The sequence below is a fragment of the Loxodonta africana genome, chromosome 12, assembly GCF_030014295.1.
Source record: "Loxodonta africana isolate mLoxAfr1 chromosome 12, mLoxAfr1.hap2, whole genome shotgun sequence".
Lineage (NCBI taxonomy): Eukaryota > Metazoa > Chordata > Mammalia > Proboscidea > Elephantidae > Loxodonta > Loxodonta africana.
In genome coordinates this window covers 41,734,546-41,751,125 of record NC_087353.1, presented here as the reverse complement: position 1 = coordinate 41,751,125, position 16,580 = coordinate 41,734,546, and the positions used below count along the sequence as shown (strand labels likewise).

General features: G+C 50.0%; 2 protein-coding genes across 6 annotated transcripts; one reads left to right on the top strand and one right to left on the bottom strand.

The window, feature by feature from the left end:
* Positions 1-101: 101 nt before the first annotated feature.
* Positions 102-4,332, bottom strand: ATRAID (all-trans retinoic acid induced differentiation factor). 2 transcript variants are annotated; one of them, XM_003411937.4, is made up of 7 exons: positions 4,178-4,332; positions 3,394-3,515; positions 1,459-1,530; positions 1,193-1,264; positions 968-1,089; positions 586-683; positions 102-377 (listed from the first exon to the last, which is right to left on the bottom strand). In XM_003411937.4, exons 1-7 carry the CDS (start codon positions 4,274-4,276, stop codon positions 273-275), a joined length of 690 nt encoding a protein of 229 aa, XP_003411985.2. In that variant the 5' UTR covers positions 4,277-4,332; the 3' UTR covers positions 102-272. The 2 variants fall into 2 exon arrangements, with proteins under 2 accessions (XP_003411985.2, XP_010590287.2); XM_010591985.3 differs by lacking the exon at positions 4,178-4,332 and adding an exon at positions 3,644-3,763.
* Positions 3,896-15,782, top strand: SLC5A6 (solute carrier family 5 member 6). Of its 4 annotated transcripts, none has more exons than XM_010591986.3 (17): positions 3,896-4,008; positions 5,117-5,183; positions 8,218-8,758; positions 9,043-9,108; positions 9,425-9,476; positions 9,880-9,947; positions 10,319-10,473; positions 10,834-10,974; positions 11,160-11,289; positions 11,843-11,931; positions 12,378-12,490; positions 12,874-12,941; positions 13,309-13,395; positions 13,537-13,718; positions 13,925-14,028; positions 14,249-14,364; positions 14,790-15,782. In XM_010591986.3, exons 3-17 carry the CDS (start codon positions 8,366-8,368, stop codon positions 14,937-14,939), a joined length of 1,914 nt encoding a protein of 637 aa, XP_010590288.2. In that variant the 5' UTR covers positions 3,896-4,008; positions 5,117-5,183; positions 8,218-8,365; the 3' UTR covers positions 14,940-15,782. The 4 variants fall into 4 exon arrangements, with proteins under 4 accessions (XP_010590288.2, XP_010590289.2, XP_003411984.2 ...); XM_010591987.3 differs by lacking the exon at positions 3,896-4,008 and adding an exon at positions 4,679-4,725; XM_003411936.4 differs by lacking the exon at positions 3,896-4,008 and adding an exon at positions 4,732-4,857.
* Positions 15,783-16,580: the final 798 nt, after the last annotated feature.

Sequence of the window (16,580 nt, the reverse complement as noted above, 5' to 3'; positions counted from 1 at the left end):
ACACTGACTACCCCAAAGCGGCCTCTTACATCCCAACCAAGAAACACACTGAGGAAGGGCAACTTTTCCTAAAAACAAACAAACAAAAAACCACATGACAATGACAAGGAAAAAAGTGTTTATTATAGTCAACAACACAAACGGGAACTGGTACTCTAGCCCTGGAGAAGGTATCCACAACACTTGAGAATAGGGCAATTTTCCATCTTCCTTCCAACCTCGTCCTCGGCCTGGATGATGCCTGCCTAGGTCACTAGGGGGACCCATGTGGTTCATGAAGACTTGGCTTTTCGGCGTTGGGTCCCCCACAGCAGAATGCAGATGGATACCGTGGTGGATCCCAGAATCCCGAAGAACACAATTAGTGAGAACGAGCCCTGTAAGTAACAGTCCAACAACTCTCATTGAGCATTACACTGAAGGCTACAGCCTAACACCTAGTTCCCTGCTAGTACACTTGTTCCCTCATTCAGGACAATTCTAACTTTGCTCCCCTGGGTGACGTGCATTAGCTTCCGGTCTTGTGGCTCTTCTTTGAGACAGGTTTCTGCTCTATGCTTTTTTCTCTAAGGCCTCATTCCTCACCTGGCGCATACACTTGTAGCCGTGGAAACCATCAGCGCAAAGACACTGCAAGAGACCTGGACCATTAGGAGCACAAGATCCATTCTCAGGACACATTTCTGGCAGCCAGAGAAAAACAGAGAACATCACTGGATCTCATCAGATAAATTTCTTAAATATCTGCTTCAATTCAGGTTCTCTCAATCCTTTGTAGATCAGTGGTAAACATCACTATAGATAATCAGAACATAATGACAACAATATATTCTAAAACTTTTTTTCCCAAACAATTAGAGCCTCAGAACTCTGAACAAAAGGCACCTAAGCAATTTTAGTCTTTCTGATCTAAAATGAGTAAGAGAGGAAAGGCAGTTGCCAGAAGGGCAGAGATGAGACAGCATACCTGGGCTTCCAGTGCTGTTGCAAAGGTTCCTTTGCCCTTGGCAGGTTTGCTTGTCTGTGTGAGTGGTGATAGTATTCCAGGCACTAATACCTCCAGGACAGCTGACATTTTGTGGCAGTATCCTGAAGACAACACAGGTTGTCATAATATATTCAACCCAAAGTCGCTGAGCTCACAGCACTACTCCTCTTATTCTCTCCCCTAATCCCCACACCCTGTACTTACAGAGTCTGGAGCTGAGTAAAGCCATGGAAGGTGTTAACCAAGTCATCCTTGAGGGGGTTTGCTTGCAGGTCTCTGCAAAGCACACACTGTTAGCATTCTGCTCAGGACAGCACCCATCTCCATTCACACATCTTCCTAGACTGGTAATCCAGAGTAAACTTAGACATTAATACTCATCCATCTTTTTAGGAGTCCATCCCCAAAGACTGTCTCATCAACCCTTTGCCATAGTCATTTTCTGGGAGGGAGGGGACCTAACCACTTACATGATGATAGCAGTATGTGCCTGAGGGAAGTTTGGACCAGGGTCCTTCAGAGAACAGTTTTGGAGATCCAGCCTGAGGAAACAAAGTAATCAATGTAACTGTATGTCCTTCTTCTTCATTCATGACAAGGTTTGTATTTGATACCCAACTCCCTTTTAGGTTATCAGTATAAATTGAAAACAGCCTGTGTGAGAGCCACATACTCGGTGCTGTGGTAGATGTTGTAATCCTGCATTGTCCAATACAATCATCACTACCTACATGTAGCTATGTAAATTTAAATTAATTAAAATTAAATTAAAAATTCAGTCTCTCACTGGCACTGGCTACACCTCATGTGGTCAGTGGCTACTGTATTGGGCAGACAGATATGGAACATTTCCATCTTTGCAGAAAGTTCTAATGGTCAATGCTGTTCTAATAAGTACTATGTCCTGTCAGTTCACATCTGTACACATATTGGATTCACATCTGTACACATATGAGAAGAAATTTATTCCTTGTCTAGATTAGTGGATCTCATATTATGGCATTACGAGTCTCAGATCCAAAAAGGGCTTTCGAATAAAAAAAAAAAAAGATGCAAGTCACATAAATGAAAATATCCTCAAAGTACATTATCTATCACAGGCTGGATATAAGCTCCTGGACGTTACGGACCCATGCTGCAATTATTTTGTCTTCAATATCTATCACTTTTTGTTCCTTTATTCTACAAATATGTACTGTATGCCTACTAATTGCAAAACATTGGGAAAGTATATATATTTATACACACACATATAAAGTCTAACTCAGTATCTTAGCCTTCAAGTAGCTTACAATTTAGTAGGGGAACAAGAAAATCACCAAAAACAATATAAACGTTAAATTACAATATGAAAGAAATAACAGTACAGCGTGTAAATAAATTTGAGTGGTACAGACACTAAGGATTAGAGGAAGTCAAAGAAACTATTACTCTGGGATTTAGTAGTGGGAAACATTCACAAAAAATGCTAAAACTGAAGGATGGCTATGTCCTAATTTGGTGAAAGAAGGTAATTCCAGGTAAAGAGAGAGGCTCTCCAAAACAACAAAGAAACAAAAGTAGAATGCCTCTGTAAGTGAATCTGGCTGAAGCCAGACCCTCACTGGGGGTTTGACTGGACAAATAATTGGAAATAATGTAGGAAAGGTGGATTGTGACCAGTCTGTGGTAGGTATCAAATGTCTAATGCATGGTTTGAACTTTATCCTGAGGAAATAGTTATAAATATGGTCTTAAAACCAAGAGAATGGTAATGGAAAAATTTGGTTTTGGGGAAGTTCGAAGTGAAGGTGAAGCATTCCAGATGAAATGTTTAATAATAAGTTGGAAGTACCCATACGTACCTGGAGCTCTGAGAGGTGTTAAGGACACTGAGAGAACTAGTTTTGGGAGACACCTACGAGGTGGTTATAGCTGAAGCCATAAGAATAGGTGGATTCTCCAGAGTGTACACGGAGAAGGGCGGAGGGTCAAGGAGTGAATCTGAGGGACTAACTAGCATAAGGGACAGTGAGGGGAATTTGCCTCAAACACGAATTAATCACAAGGGGAAGAAAACTGTATTAGCATAATGTCTTGGAGAATAACTGGAGACACTCAGTGAATAATACAAAGACTTGATAATAAATAAACAAAACAAAACCGGAAGCATAACAGCTTATCAAAAAATTTTAAAAAACAGGTAAAAATTATGATTTTTATGCAGCTTTAACCAGAAAAAACTATAGGATTGTTTCCTAGCCAAAAATGATACACAGATTTAAAAGTCTGAGAATGAATCATGGTTTAAAAGGTGCCGCCAATATAGGCACGAATAGTTAAGCCAAGTCTATCAAACAAGCCTTGTGGACTCTGTTCTGAAAACTCCCCCGCCCTCCCCTATCCAAGGATGTGTTCTCCCTCACCCCAAGATGGCGCCCTTCTGATTGAAGCAGCAGCGGGCATACAACATTAGCTTCGGGGTCTGCTTACAAAACAGAGCCACTTCGGACAAATTTTGCACACTCCCTGGGCACTGGATGCATATCTGTAGAAGAGAGAAACCTATTAGGACCCCAGAAAGAAAAGTCAAGAACAGAACGGCGATCCAGAGTTAACTGCCAATATACCTCTCCTTTTCTCTAACAAAGGGCGGGGAAGTGGCTCTTGTCCTACCTTTTATCCGGTTGGATAGGGGATATCTTTCTTTCCCTAGAGGCAAAGCAGCGCATCAAACACTTCCATTACCAGCCCTCTCCAAGAAAATACTTTCATCTTTGAAAAACAGTATTCGACCATATTTATTATGCCCTCTCCAGTGACTTCTCAATCTGACAGCTCCGGTTTGACCGGGTGTATAAGAACAAGAAGGTACACAATGAACTCATCGAACATTCCGGAAAGTAAAGTCCTGCCCACGCACGAAATACTGCATTCGTGCGCGCACAGCTTACAGAAGAGCCACAAGACTGCTCTGTTGAAAGACAAGCTTCAAGCTCTTCAAAAACTGAGTGAGGAGGTCAAATTTCAAGTCTTTAAAGGTAGGCAGGGCGGGGGCGCCAGGAGGCGTGCGAACTCCGGAGCCAGGCCCGGAAGGAGGCTTCAGGGACGAAATCTGAGCTGCGGGCCGGCTGGGGCAGGGCGTGCGAACGCTATACACCAGCTTGCCCGCAACTCCGCTTCAGTCCGACCTCTGACTTGCTTCGGTACCTCGGGTAGCGCCAGAGCCCTTTCCACCCCCAGAGCGAGGAGCAGGGCGGTTGCACAGAGCACCAGGCTCGTAGGACCGCCGGGCCTGCGACGCGCCATTTGGCCCGGCTTTTTTCTTTCTCAGCAGCTCGCGAAATCTGCGCGCGATGGCCCCGCCCCCGGTGCGTCTCGCCCTCTCCCAGGGGCGTGTCGAGCCGGCCGGTCCAGTCGCATTGGGCGGGCTGGGGCCGTCTGCTGCTGGCCGAGGTCAGCACTCTTCTCTGTGCGCCCTCAGGCCTCCTTCTGGGGAAGAATGGTCACCCTGCTCTTTTCCCCTTTAGCAAAGTCGCCCTCGCCGCCGCTCGGCTCCTCTAAGCCGATTGCAGGCTTCCTCAGCCTTGCCTTCTCTAAGCCTGGACTCCGAGGTCACGTTTCTGCTGAAGCTCCATCCGCCCTCAGTAAACATGGCGGCCGGGGCGGGTAGGGGGCGGGGCCGGATGTCAGCCGACGCTCACATTGCAGGCCTGGCTGTCACTCGGTCGCCACACTCACTCGTGGAGACCTACCAGGTGGGCCGGCGGGCAGGCCGGTGCGAAGACACTCCGGAGAGAGGCGGCGGGGTTGGTGCCGGGCCGCGGGGCTGGTGCCAGGCAGCAGAGGGGTGGAACGAGCCAGCCTCCGCGTGGGGCTCGGGGTTTAAGGTACCAGCGGCAACGTGGTCGTCTCGGCAACTCGCATATGGAGGGGAGGAGGGAAGCAAGGAAAGAAAGAGAGTAAGGGTGATGAAAGACTGAGGAGCGAAGGGAAAATCCAGGCAGGAGGAGACGGGCCTGAGGGCGCCCCGGGCACCCAGTCCCCTTCACCTCAGTCCTGAGACCACGCGGCGTCCGAAGCTCTGGCGGGAGGAGGTGGGGGCGGAATACACGTGCCCTAACTCTTCACCTGCTTTTGCCTCCCCAGAAAAAGTGAGCGATGGTGATCCTAGGAAGAATGAAAGAGCCTTTTTAGCCCTGGCTGAGCCACGGAGGTAAGGGGAAGGAGAGCGCTGCCCCAGAATGTTCCGGGGTCACCCCTCTCCCGCGGGGACGGTGTGTTGGTTTGGTTCTGGCCAGCGAAAGCTCATGAGAGCTAACTGAACAACTCATTTTGAGCAGCCGGCCCCAGCTTCTTTCAGGGTTTCTGGCCCCTTCCACATACCCGCAGATATCTGACATCTTCTCAAAGGATATTTTTAAGGCATTAGTAGTTTATTAGCATTCTGATGAAGGCCCTTAAATCCTTTCAGAGCTTCAGGAATTCTAGGCACAAAGACAGATTTTGAAGGAAACTTTTGGGGATGGTTGGTCTTGCCATGGCCCCATTGCCTTTTGTAGGAGTCAAAACAATCCAGTGCAGAGAATGACTAAGGTGAGGGGTTGGGAAGCGGGGGAGCAGAGAAAGATTCTCTTCCCTGTGTGTGTGTTACGGTTTTTCAAAGGGGTCCCCCACAGCTGGCTGTTTGTGCCTCGGTGTGTTATGATTTTAGAAAAACAACTCAGCTCTTACTTAAGCTCCTGTTCTCTCAGAAAGATGCAAGTCCATGGGGGTTTGGGTCAGTAGAGTTTTTAGAGAGCACTGCCTTGTTCTTAGAATCATGCCTAATGAAGGCTTTGTTACTGGATCAGGCTTTTCCTCTCTTTCTCAGCTCTCTCTTTAACCATCCAGAAGTCTTCTCATATCAGGAAGCCCTGCCGTTTTACCTCAGCTGTAGAGGGTCTCTGTTTCTGGGCATTGTGTACCTGCAGTCTGTGCTGGGACCTTTTTTCTTTTTACTAACTACCTGCCCATGCATACCACTAACTTATTTGCACACAGCAGACATCGCCTCCTTTTGCTCTTCAGTACTGTAGTTCCTATCATTCCTATCATAGCAGTAAAAATTTGCCAAAGGGGAGGTAGAAAATTCAAGATAATCCATTGTTCGAAGGTCCAGGGCGTCTTTATGTTGAACCAGAGTGGCCTTTTGGGGACACGGCTCTGGGGGACTGGCATCTGTGACTCTGTGGAACATGTGATCCCAAGAATTGCCAGCTCTTATTCCCTTAGGAGGTTCAGAGTTCAGGTTTGGTGTGCGTGAGGCTATACCTTGCCAGCTAGACAACATCTGGCCAAGAGCACAGTGTGGCAGAAGACAGCCAGGCTGATCTTTTGCCTCATGGGCCAGAGCTCAAGTAGTCTCTAGGTTAGTCGAAATCTAAACTCTGTTCCCTGAATGACTGACTATGATTAACACTCTGCTGCTACCTGGTCCTGGAAGTAGTGAATACAGGATCTCTGGTAAGTGCAGACAGTACTTTTTCTTCCTTCCTTGTTTTATATCATGGTATGTAATCTTGATCATTATTTAATTTCTCTAATTAAACCTCACTTGTGAGAATTAGAGTGTTTGTGTACAGCGCTTGACCTGAAGTGGTGTTTTGAAAATGCTAGCTATCGTTATTTCTTTCTTTATTATTATTATTATCAATGTTTACAAAACATTGACCACACTGCTGGGTTACATGGCATATGTTCAAAAATGTTAATTGTCAACACGTTAGACTGCCTAACTGCATGGCATTCTCTGGTATTTTTTCCCCCATACCAACAATTACCTCTGGGGCTTGCCTCTGAAGACAACATGGTATAAATGGAAAACAGGGTGGACAGGGAATTGCTAGGCCTGGGTTCTGATATGGCATTTTTTTTAGAAAGGCCATATGAACTATCTGGGCCTCAGTTTCTTTGTAAAATGAGGGGGTTGTAATAGTGATCACTGAAAAATTCTCTAAGTCTTGAAATACAGTGATTCTGTCCTTTTTCTTCCGAGGGTAGTGTGTGTTCTTTGAGCATGAGTATTTCTTGTGCAGGAGTCAGAAAGCAACTTTCCTGACTTGTCTCAGCTTCCTCCTTTTCCAACTGCAGCACACAGTCAGCAAAATGTGACTTACAATAAAAGTCTAATCCTTTCAGGAATGCTGCTGAATGTGAACTCCCTGTTCCCCATTCTGGAGCCTCTAGGGCTGAGCTGGGGTTGGGGCCCATAGGGTCCCAGCTCCCGTGATAGGGCTATTTGGCTCATAGTGATTGGTTCCCTGAAGGGGCCAATACAAGGAGCTGCTGAGCTTCATCCCTCCCCTAATTCCCAATCTCACCTGAGCCATTTACACAGTCAGACCCTCAGCCTCTACCCAGCCTCAGACACAGGTCCTCCAGGCTGCTCTACCTTAGAACAGGGATTACTTCTCCGGGTAGATGTTTACTCACAGCAGGATAGGACCACTGACTCTGGCTGGTTTGCATCTCACCAAAGTGGCCCTGTAATACTAACTCTGAACCTTTGGCTCCAGCATGTTGCCCTGACTTTTAAACCCTTTTAACCTTCCTGGATCTACTGTTGACTATGGTGTAACAGGTAGAGGGGCTGAGAAGTAGGTAGCAGGGCTTACCTGGTGGTATTGGGGAGAATGTTGGGCATGGAGGGCTTGACCTGGGGATGCCTAGAATGGCATTTGGGGCAGCCACGGAGTCAGCCCCACTGGTGCTCAGTGCTGAGAAGGGGTGCTGTTAGGAGGGGTGATGTTGGGGATAACAGGAAGTGGGCGCTGAAGACAGGGGAGATAGACGAAGCAATACTGACTTTATTCTCTGTTTCTTTTTCCCTGCTGGTCTGTGGCGCCAGGCTGGGCCTTTGGCTTAGTGAATTGTAGTAACTGGGTCTGTGTCTGCAAGTGGGGGCAGGGAATTCTTCTGAGAAGAAATTTGACTCAGAGTTGATTTTTCTTTCATTACTGGGGTGGGGACCTGGGAAGATTCACAGTTCTGCACACCCAAGATTTTGGTCAAGTTATTTTCTCCTGACTGTCTCACTCTTCTGCTTCTCTCTTCACCATCCTCTCCTGCTGCACCCACACTAGGACTTCCAGACTTTCAAGGCTACCACCTAGCTGACTAGTCCACATCTGATGGGTGTGGGGCAGAAGGCCCAAGAGCGTGTGGCATGCAGGCAAGACAGGCCTGACTAGGAGTTGATTTCTTTGCAGTTCACCCTGGACAATGTCATTCAGTAGAGGAGGAAGGCTGTGAGACTGACTGGGTGCCAAGTTGTAGCCACTGTCTGATGCTGACCAGCTAATTGGTAGCCCAGAGCCCATGAGCAGCCATTGACTACTGGCCAGGGACACTGTGGACATGAATATGGCAGTGAGTACCTCAGCTCCCTTCCTCCCAACCTCAAGCACAGGCATGGGCACATCCACCTTCTCCTTCGTGGACTATGTGGTGTTTGCCCTGCTGCTGGCTCTCTCCCTTGCCATTGGGCTCTACCATGCCTGTCGTGGCTGGGGCCGGCATACCATCGGCCAGCTGCTGATGGCGGACCGCAAGATGGGCTGCATTCCCGTGGCGCTGTCCCTGCTGGCCACCTTCCAGTCAGCGGTGGCGCTCCTGGGTGTGCCATCCGAGATCTACCGATTTGGGACCCAGTATTGGTTCCTGGGCTGCTGCTATTTCCTGGGGCTGCTGATCCCGGCCCATATCTTCATCCCTGTCTTCTACCGCCTGCATCTCACCAGTGCCTATGAGGTGAGTGGAGAGGAACGGAGGAGCCTGTGGGGCCACCGGGGTCAGGGACAGAGAGTAGGAACAGGGTGCATATGATGGATCTGGAACCTGGGTCTCAGAGAATGTGTGTTTACAAATTATTCCTGAGGGAGGTGAGGGTAGGGGTGCTTTGCTGAGTTCGGCCTAGAGTGGATAGAATTTGGAAATTTCCTCATGTTTCGGGGCCTCTTCAGTGAAGTTGTATGTAAATCATGGGTGTGGGGAAAGGAGAAATACTTTTTTTTTTTCTATAATCTTTCGCCTAGTACCTGGAGCTCCGATTCAATAAAGCAGTGCGGATTTGTGGAACTGTGACCTTCATCTTTCAGATGGTAAGTGGAAGGAGGATAAAAACTGAGCCAGAGACATGGTAGGAGTACCTGGAGTTAGGCATACTGAGACACTTGTGGCCTCCCTGTTTTTGGAGTGGCAGTGTTGAAATTCTTACTGGGGATCATTGTCACCAAAGTTCCCAGACACATCCTGCTATCCTATTCTAGCACAGATACTGTGGTGAAGGCAAGCCTAAATTTGGGGGGCATGTGAGCTTAGGTGAGGGGAAGCCATTGGGATGTTGAAGCCATCTTTTCCCTCACTTCCCACCCTCATCCCTTCCCCCCCTTCACATTCCCTTTTCACACCCAACAGGTGATCTACATGGGGGTTGTGCTCTATGCACCATCATTGGCTCTCAATGCAGGTGAGGGGTCACTGCCCCTGACTTCCAGCCGTGTTGGGCTGGGAAAACTCTTTTGGGAGGGGCAGGTGGGAGAGAGTGTACAGGAAAGAATCTGGCCTTGACCAGGAGCTATTTCACTGTATGGGCCCTTGGATTGGCCTCTGCCAGAAGAAGAAACAGGCTTAGTTCACTGCACTTGAAAAGTAATCGGACTTACTCTGCCTCGTAGAAATTTGTTAATCAACACCTTTTAGTAGAGCTCTGCAGACATTTTTTCCATTGTGGTTAATGATTTATTTTATTTTTAATATCCAGTGTCTTCATGCTTCATCTCTAAGACTTGGCTATCCTTTTCAGAGCTTCTCTGTCTTCCCCACTGGGAAACTCTGCCAGAAATATGAATGTGACTTTTATTTGCTTACAGTGACTGGCTTTGACCTGTGGTTGTCAGTGCTGGCCCTAGGCATTGTCTGTACTGTCTATACTGCTCTGGTAAGTGTAGTCGTCCCCAGGGAATGAGAGGAGATGAAGTGAAATAAAGAGGAGAGATGGGAGGAGAAGGAAGAAGAAGAATGAGCCAAGAAGGAGGGTGAGATGATAGGATTAAATTCTAGGGGTGGGATGAGATGAGATGTAGGAGATGGGATGAGATAATGTATGGCAGGAGATAGGATGGCATGAGAAGGTAGTTGGGATAAGGTGAGACTGTTGGGTAGGTAAGGGATGGGATAGAAATGGTTTCACCAGGGTCTTAGCATTTATGCTCCTAGAAGCCAGCATAGTATCCTCACTAGTGGATTGATGTCCTCAGTAGTGGATGGCTTAGAAGACATTTGGGCAGCTGTGCTGTCTTTTCCCTGCAGGGTGGGCTGAAGGCTGTCATCTGGACAGATGTGTTCCAGACATTGGTCATGTTCCTAGGGCAGCTGGTGGTTATCATCGTGGGCTCAGCCAAGGTGGGCGGTTTGGGGCGTGTGTGGGAGGTGGCCTCCCAGCACGACCGCATCTCTGGGATCGAGTAAGTACACCTCTTGTCTGGGTGGGGTCTGCAGTGCCTGGAGCTGAGCCCATCCGGGCCTGATCTCAGGGCTGTGGTGAGCAGAAGGCAAGCTGTGGGAGCCTCGGATGGGGCACTGAGACAGGCAGGATGCTGGCGCTGCAGGGGGTACTGTGATCCCAGGTGCTAGGATGGTTTTGAGGGCCAGGAAGTGTTGATTACCCAGGGTGGCTCTGTGAGTTAGAGAAGTGGGACCACTGCCCCCAACTCGCTGCACTGTGCCCCTTGGCCCTAGAACCTGGTGTCTCTGTTTCCAGGAGGGCAGGGAGGGCTGGGTCTGCCTCAGACCGTGGCATAGGGCCTGGGTGGCATCTGTTGTAGGCTGGATCCAGACCCTTTCGTGCGGCACACCTTCTGGACCCTGGCCTTTGGGGGTGTCTTCATGATGCTTTCCTTATATGGGGTCAACCAGGCCCAGGTGCAGCGCTACCTCAGCTCCCGCACGGAGAAGGCTGCTGTGCTGTGAGTGCAGGGACAGGACGGCAGGGGAGCAAAGGCTGGGAAGGGGCAGCCCGGTTCCTCCAGGGGACTGGGGTGGGGATGGGATACACACAAACCTACTGGGGTTAGCACATGGCCCCCTTTCTGGGAGTGCCTGGGGGTGTCTGCTCACCCCATGTCTCCCCTCGGCGCTGGCCCTCTTGCAGCTCCTGCTATGCGGTGTTCCCTTGTCAGCAGATATCCCTCTGCATGGGCTGCCTCATTGGCCTGGTCATGTTTGCCTATTACCAGGAGTATCCCATGAGCACCCAGCAGACCCAAGCGGCTCCTGACCAGGTAAGAAGGCCTCCCGGGCCCCCACTTATGCCCATGAGGTACCAGTCTGGGCCCCAAGGGGTGTCTGGGTGGATGCAGAAAGGACTTTTGCTCTGGACAAGAGATGGATCTAAAGTCCTTTCCCATTCTGAGATTCTAGGAATCTAGCTGGTGAAGATCCCAGCTCCAGCGTCACCTCTTTGCAGTGCTCACCCTGCTGGGGGTGGGGACCTACCTTTAGTGACTGCCCACCATGAACCAGCTCTGCTGGAAGCTTTCACACACCTGGTGTCGCCTAGCCTCCCAACAGCCTCATTTCACTGAGGAGAAAAGTGGCCTCATCGAGGTACCCACGTGCTCAGCCACACCGCTAATCAGGCTGAGCTGGGATGTGGATGTGAACTGCTTCGTTCTCTCCCAGAGCCCGTTTTCTTTCCACTTCCTGTGGAGTCACTTGGGTCGGCAGAGATGCCTCAGTGGCTGGCACCCCTTCCTGGTGCACCGCCTCTGTAGCATCTTGCCCTGGGAAGGGATCCTCTCTCAGGAGAGCTGCGCACCTCTGCTCTGCTTGTAGTTCGTCCTGTACTTTGTGATGGATGTCCTGAAAGGCCTGCCGGGCCTGCCTGGTCTCTTTGTTGCCTGCCTCTTCAGTGGCTCCCTCAGGTACCCATTTGGCCATTTCCCTCAGGCTTGTGAAACTGACCCCTGCTTGGTACGAAGTAACAGGGGAGGAGGGGATCCCTCTGAGAGTCTCATTGTGCTCATCCCATCAGCGAATGACAAGGGACAGCTCATCTGTGCAGGACCGTACAACCTGTCCCAGGAGATGCCCTCTTTTTGGTTAGAGACACTCCTTTTGTTATACCCGGAATTGATGTACTTAAACTAATCCTGTATCCACAGACAGAGAAGGACAGTGGCCTTGCCTCCCAGGTCTCCTCTGAGGTAGCCTTGGCCGTCGCCTGAGGATGGTTTTTGTTGCTGCATGTGTCATCTCTCTTTCACCTTTCGGGTGCTAATCCTTCTAATGGAGCTAGAGTTTCTTCCTGGTGTTTCCTTTCTCAGCTGCCAGAGTCAGGACAGCTTGTCATTCTCTTCTTCCTTTTTAGCACCATATCTTCAGCATTTAATTCATTGGCAACTGTTACGATGGAAGATCTGATTCGACCCTCGTTCCCTGAGTACTCTGAAGCCTGGGCTACCAGGCTTTCCAAAATCATCGGTGAGATTATATTTCCTCATCCCTTCAGTCTTGTTCTTTGTAAGAATCTTTGGTTACCACCAGACACACCATGGCTACCAGCTTTAATCTGCTTTAAAGCGCCTGCTTTATGCTGGGCTCAGCACTTCACTAATGAAGCATACAACCTTCACCCCACGGTTGTTTACATGTCAGAGCGTTTCCCGTAGACATCTGTCTCACGTAAGAGTGAGGACAGTGTGGGAGGGGCCTGGAGCTGGGGCATGAGATAATATGCCCTCTGCCTCCAAGGGCACAGGGATGGTGGTTTGGCCGGGGGGCGGGGGGAGTGTTGCTCTACTTTTTCCCCCGCTTTTTTATTGTGTAAATTCATACCTGCTTCTTTCCTTCTCCTTTTTCCGCAGCCTTTGGCTATGGACTGCTTTGTCTGGGAATGGCCTATATTTCCTCCCAGATGGGGCCTGTGCTGCAGGTAATGATTATGGAGGGAAGTAGGTAATTAGGAAAGGAAACGAATGGACTGAGATAGGAAGACTATTTTGAGGGGAAAGACAGAGGGGACAGGTGTCAGAATTCTTCTTTCATGGCCCAGTTTTAACTATGGAACAGACTTTCAAGTAGCCAAAAGCCTCAGTGTCATTCCTGGACATTGTGAGCTCAGAGATCTAAGAGGGGGACCGTGCCAATAACCATTCCTGCCCTCTGGAATCCCGAGTTACGATTGCTCCAGGTGGAAGGACAGACAGAAAGATCTGACAAGCGAGGCTCCGCAGCAGTGACTGGTGGCCGTACTCTCTGTCGATGGACTGGGGGTCTCTGAGCCTGTGTGTTCTCCCCAGGCAGCAATCAGCATCTTTGGCATGGTCGGGGGGCCGCTGCTCGGACTCTTCTGCCTTGGGATGTTCTTTCCTTGTGCCAACCCCCCTGTGAGTGTCCCATCCGGCTCAGTGGTCTTATGGAGGGGGACAGACGGGGAGAGTGGCTTGGCAGGGCTCTCACCATGAGTGCTGGGGTCTGGTGTGAAGGCTGTCCCCTGAGGGCTGCCTTTGTGACATGTCTCTGGGCAGGGAGCCATAGTGGGCCTGTTGGCTGGACTCATCATGGCCTTCTGGATCGGCATTGGGAGCATAGTGACCAGCATGGGCTCTGGTATTGCACCCTCTCCCCTTAATGGGTCCAACTTCTCCCTGCCCAGCAATCTGACCACCATCACTGTGACCACGCTGATGCCCTTGACCACCATCTCCAAGTGAGTGGGCTCACTTTCTTCTTAGGAAGAGCGTTATTTCTGAGGGGTTGCCCAAGAGCCTGGACAAGGGATAGGCCACCAGAGGCCTTGGGGAAGCATTGGGTGTTGGGTCCGAGGACCCTGGGCTCCTATAGGTGGGTGGAGCTGGGTGCCTGAGGAGTGCCCGTCCTGAATTGCTAATTGTCCTCACCTCTCTGTTCCTCCAGGCCCACAGGGCTGCAGCGGCTCTATTCCCTGTCCTACATGTGGTACAGTGCCCATAACTCCACCACAGTCATTGTGGTGGGCCTGACTGTCAGTCTGCTCACCGGTGAGGGGTGTGGGATAGGGGCCCAGGGAGGGCTCAGAGAACCTGGAATCTGGGTGACACCCTGCCCTTCTAGCACTTGGGTGTCTATAGCAGTGAAGATTGTTGCCTAAGATCTGGGAGGTGGGCCGGGGGCCTGAGAACTGTGTAACCCCGGAAGACAGGGGTTACTGTGTATGGACTAGTCACCCAGTAGGAGACTCAGAAGCACCTTTGGCTTTAGGGGGCATGCGGGGCCGGACCCTGAACCCTCGGACCATTTACCCCGTGTTGCCAAAGCTCTTTGCACTCCTGCCCTCGTGCTGCCAGAAGCGACTTCCCTGCAAAAGCTATAGCCAGGTAGTGCCTGCGTTGTCCATATTGTCCTCTCCCATCCCTTCTCCACAGACTGCACCTGACCTTCCAGTTTCCCTCCCGCCCCCCCCCCCCAATTTTTTTCCCTAAGCATGGACACATGTACCTGCCCCAGCTTCTTCCACACGGAGCTCTGGCTTGTGGGAGAAGGCTCTCAGGCCCAGAGAGGAGGCCAGAGCGCTGAGTGCCCTACCTCCATCCCACAGTCTTGCTCTCCCCCTGGCTTGTGCTTTGCTCCTTCCTTTCTCCCCATCCTCACCCCTGCTCACCCCCCTCCTTCTGGCTTTACTGATTTCTCATCTAGGAGGAATCCCAGCAGAGTCTTTCCTCCTTCTCCGCATTAATTCCTTCAGCACCCCTTTCTTTGTATTCACTCCAAGCCACTCGCCTTAAGTCTATGTGTTCTCCAGGGCCTCCCGATGGACACTGCTATGTTCCCAGAGAAGATGAGTAATGGCATGCTATGGGGCAGCCGAGACAAGGAGGCCATGGAAGAAAAGGAAGGCTCAGCCCACCAGGCCAGCAGCCCCACCTTCGTCCTCCAAGAGACCTCACTGTGATCTGACTCAGGACCTAAGCCTCTCCACACTCTGCTGGCAGCAACCAGAGGGTACCCCGTAGTACATAGTACATGAATGATTCACTCAATATGTTCTGAAGGATGCTTAAGGACTTGGAGGACCTATCCCACACCAAGGTCCTTGTTTTTAAAGTTCTAACCTGTAGTGGAAGCTGTCCCATTATGGGGCTGTGAGGATTGGGCAGGATTTTTCCTTTTCCCTCATGAATCTGTCCTCTAGAGGACCAGGTTTTCAGGAGGCAGGATTGTGCCAGAAAAGCAGATAGAAGTTAATCATCTGGGAAGATGACAATGCCTTCTAATTTAGCATGGCCAAGCTCCTCTGAAGTGAATAGCAACAGTGTTTCTGGTTATAACTGCCCTATGGCCCAATTTGGCAAGATTGATTACCTGTAGTACCATAACGCTAGCTGCCTTGGCCTTGCTATTGCTTCATTGCAATCCCATCTAAGCACAGAATTCGTCAGCCACAAGGGGGTCCTGTGACTAATCTCAAGTTGTCTGTGACACCCTAGTCCCTCTCATCCTCTGCCTACCTCCATTCTTGAGAGGGAAGGCTTTGGTGCCTTTGGGAGGCCTCAGAATAGAGAGGAATGTTTATCTCCTTTGTTTAAAGTAGAAAAGTTTTCCGCATCACAGTCCCCACCCTCCACTGTTAATCCAAAGAAACTAGCGCCATTGCCAGGCCCTCTGGAGCAGCTATCCCTCTGACTCCTGAGCCATGCCACCTGCTGTCATTTTGTCATCTGTGCTTCTGTTTCCTTTTGGAATTTCTTCCCCCTGTGTCTTTGTTCTTGGGGAATAAAAACCACTGGACCTGTAATCTGGGCTTCTGTACTGTCTTCAACTGCTGTTGTCCACTAACGCCATCCCTTGGCCAGGATAAAGAGTTCTCTCCTGGTGAACAGATGTTCTTCCTCATCTGAGGAGGGACCAGTTCTGGTTCATTGTGGTTTCAAATCTCTGAAACCTAGCATCTCTTCAGGGGCAGCATTGTGTTAACCAAGGTGAAAGATGCACGCTCTGATTCTCCCTTCCTGTACCCTATGGCTCAGTCTGTCCTGAATCCCCTCTGCTCTGAGCTTTTCAGTTTTGAGGCTGGGGGAGAAATGCTGCTAACAGGACATTTGAGGTAGACTTCTCTGGTCTTGTGAAAAACACTGCTCAGATTTCTCTAGTTGCCCAAAAGCAGCCCTGGACAAGCTCTCCAGGGTCCCTTAGCAGATACTTGGTCCCAGGCAGATTTATGGGTTCAGCCCTGGGGGAGGCCTTCTCATGGCTCCTAGCCACAATCCAGCTCCCCTCCCACATCCTGTGCAGCACAGGCCTGGGACAGTCTGTTTCTCCTTTTCTCTCTTCACCCCAACTAACTGAGTCAACCCCTCAGCCCTATTGCTCCTGCTGTCCTGGCCAGCCCTGTGGTGGAACAGCAGTTCATGCCAGAATCCAGACCCCTCAGCCTGCCCAGAACCTCTGTTCTCATGATGGCAATGGTGGCTCCTAAGACCACTCCTACTGGACTTTAAACTGTCTTCCTGGATTTTCTTTCTAGTCCATGACCCTCTGCAATTATAAAATTCCTTCTCTGTATGGCCTTCAGATAGCTGGTCATGAGCTTCTC

Excerpts from the sequence above, each read along its gene's own strand:
- ATRAID (XM_003411937.4), bottom strand. The coding sequence starts at position 4,276 with ATGGCGCGTCGCAGGCCCGGCGGTCCTACGAGCCTGGTGCTCTGTGCA. Across the intron at positions 1,531-3,393 it reads CAGAAGGGCGCCATCTTGGG|GCTGGATCTCCAAAACTGTT; the intron begins GTGAGGGAGAAC and ends TTGTTTCCTCAG. Across the intron at positions 1,090-1,192 it reads TTTACTCAGCTCCAGACTCT|GATACTGCCACAAAATGTCA; the intron begins GTAAGTACAGGG and ends TGTTGTCTTCAG.
- SLC5A6 (XM_010591986.3), top strand. The coding sequence starts at position 8,366 with ATGAATATGGCAGTGAGTACCTCAGCTCCCTTCCTCCCAACCTCAAGC. Across the intron at positions 8,759-9,042 it reads ATCTCACCAGTGCCTATGAG|TACCTGGAGCTCCGATTCAA; the intron begins GTGAGTGGAGAG and ends TCTTTCGCCTAG. Across the intron at positions 12,491-12,873 it reads CAGGCTTTCCAAAATCATCG|CCTTTGGCTATGGACTGCTT; the intron begins GTGAGATTATAT and ends CTTTTTCCGCAG.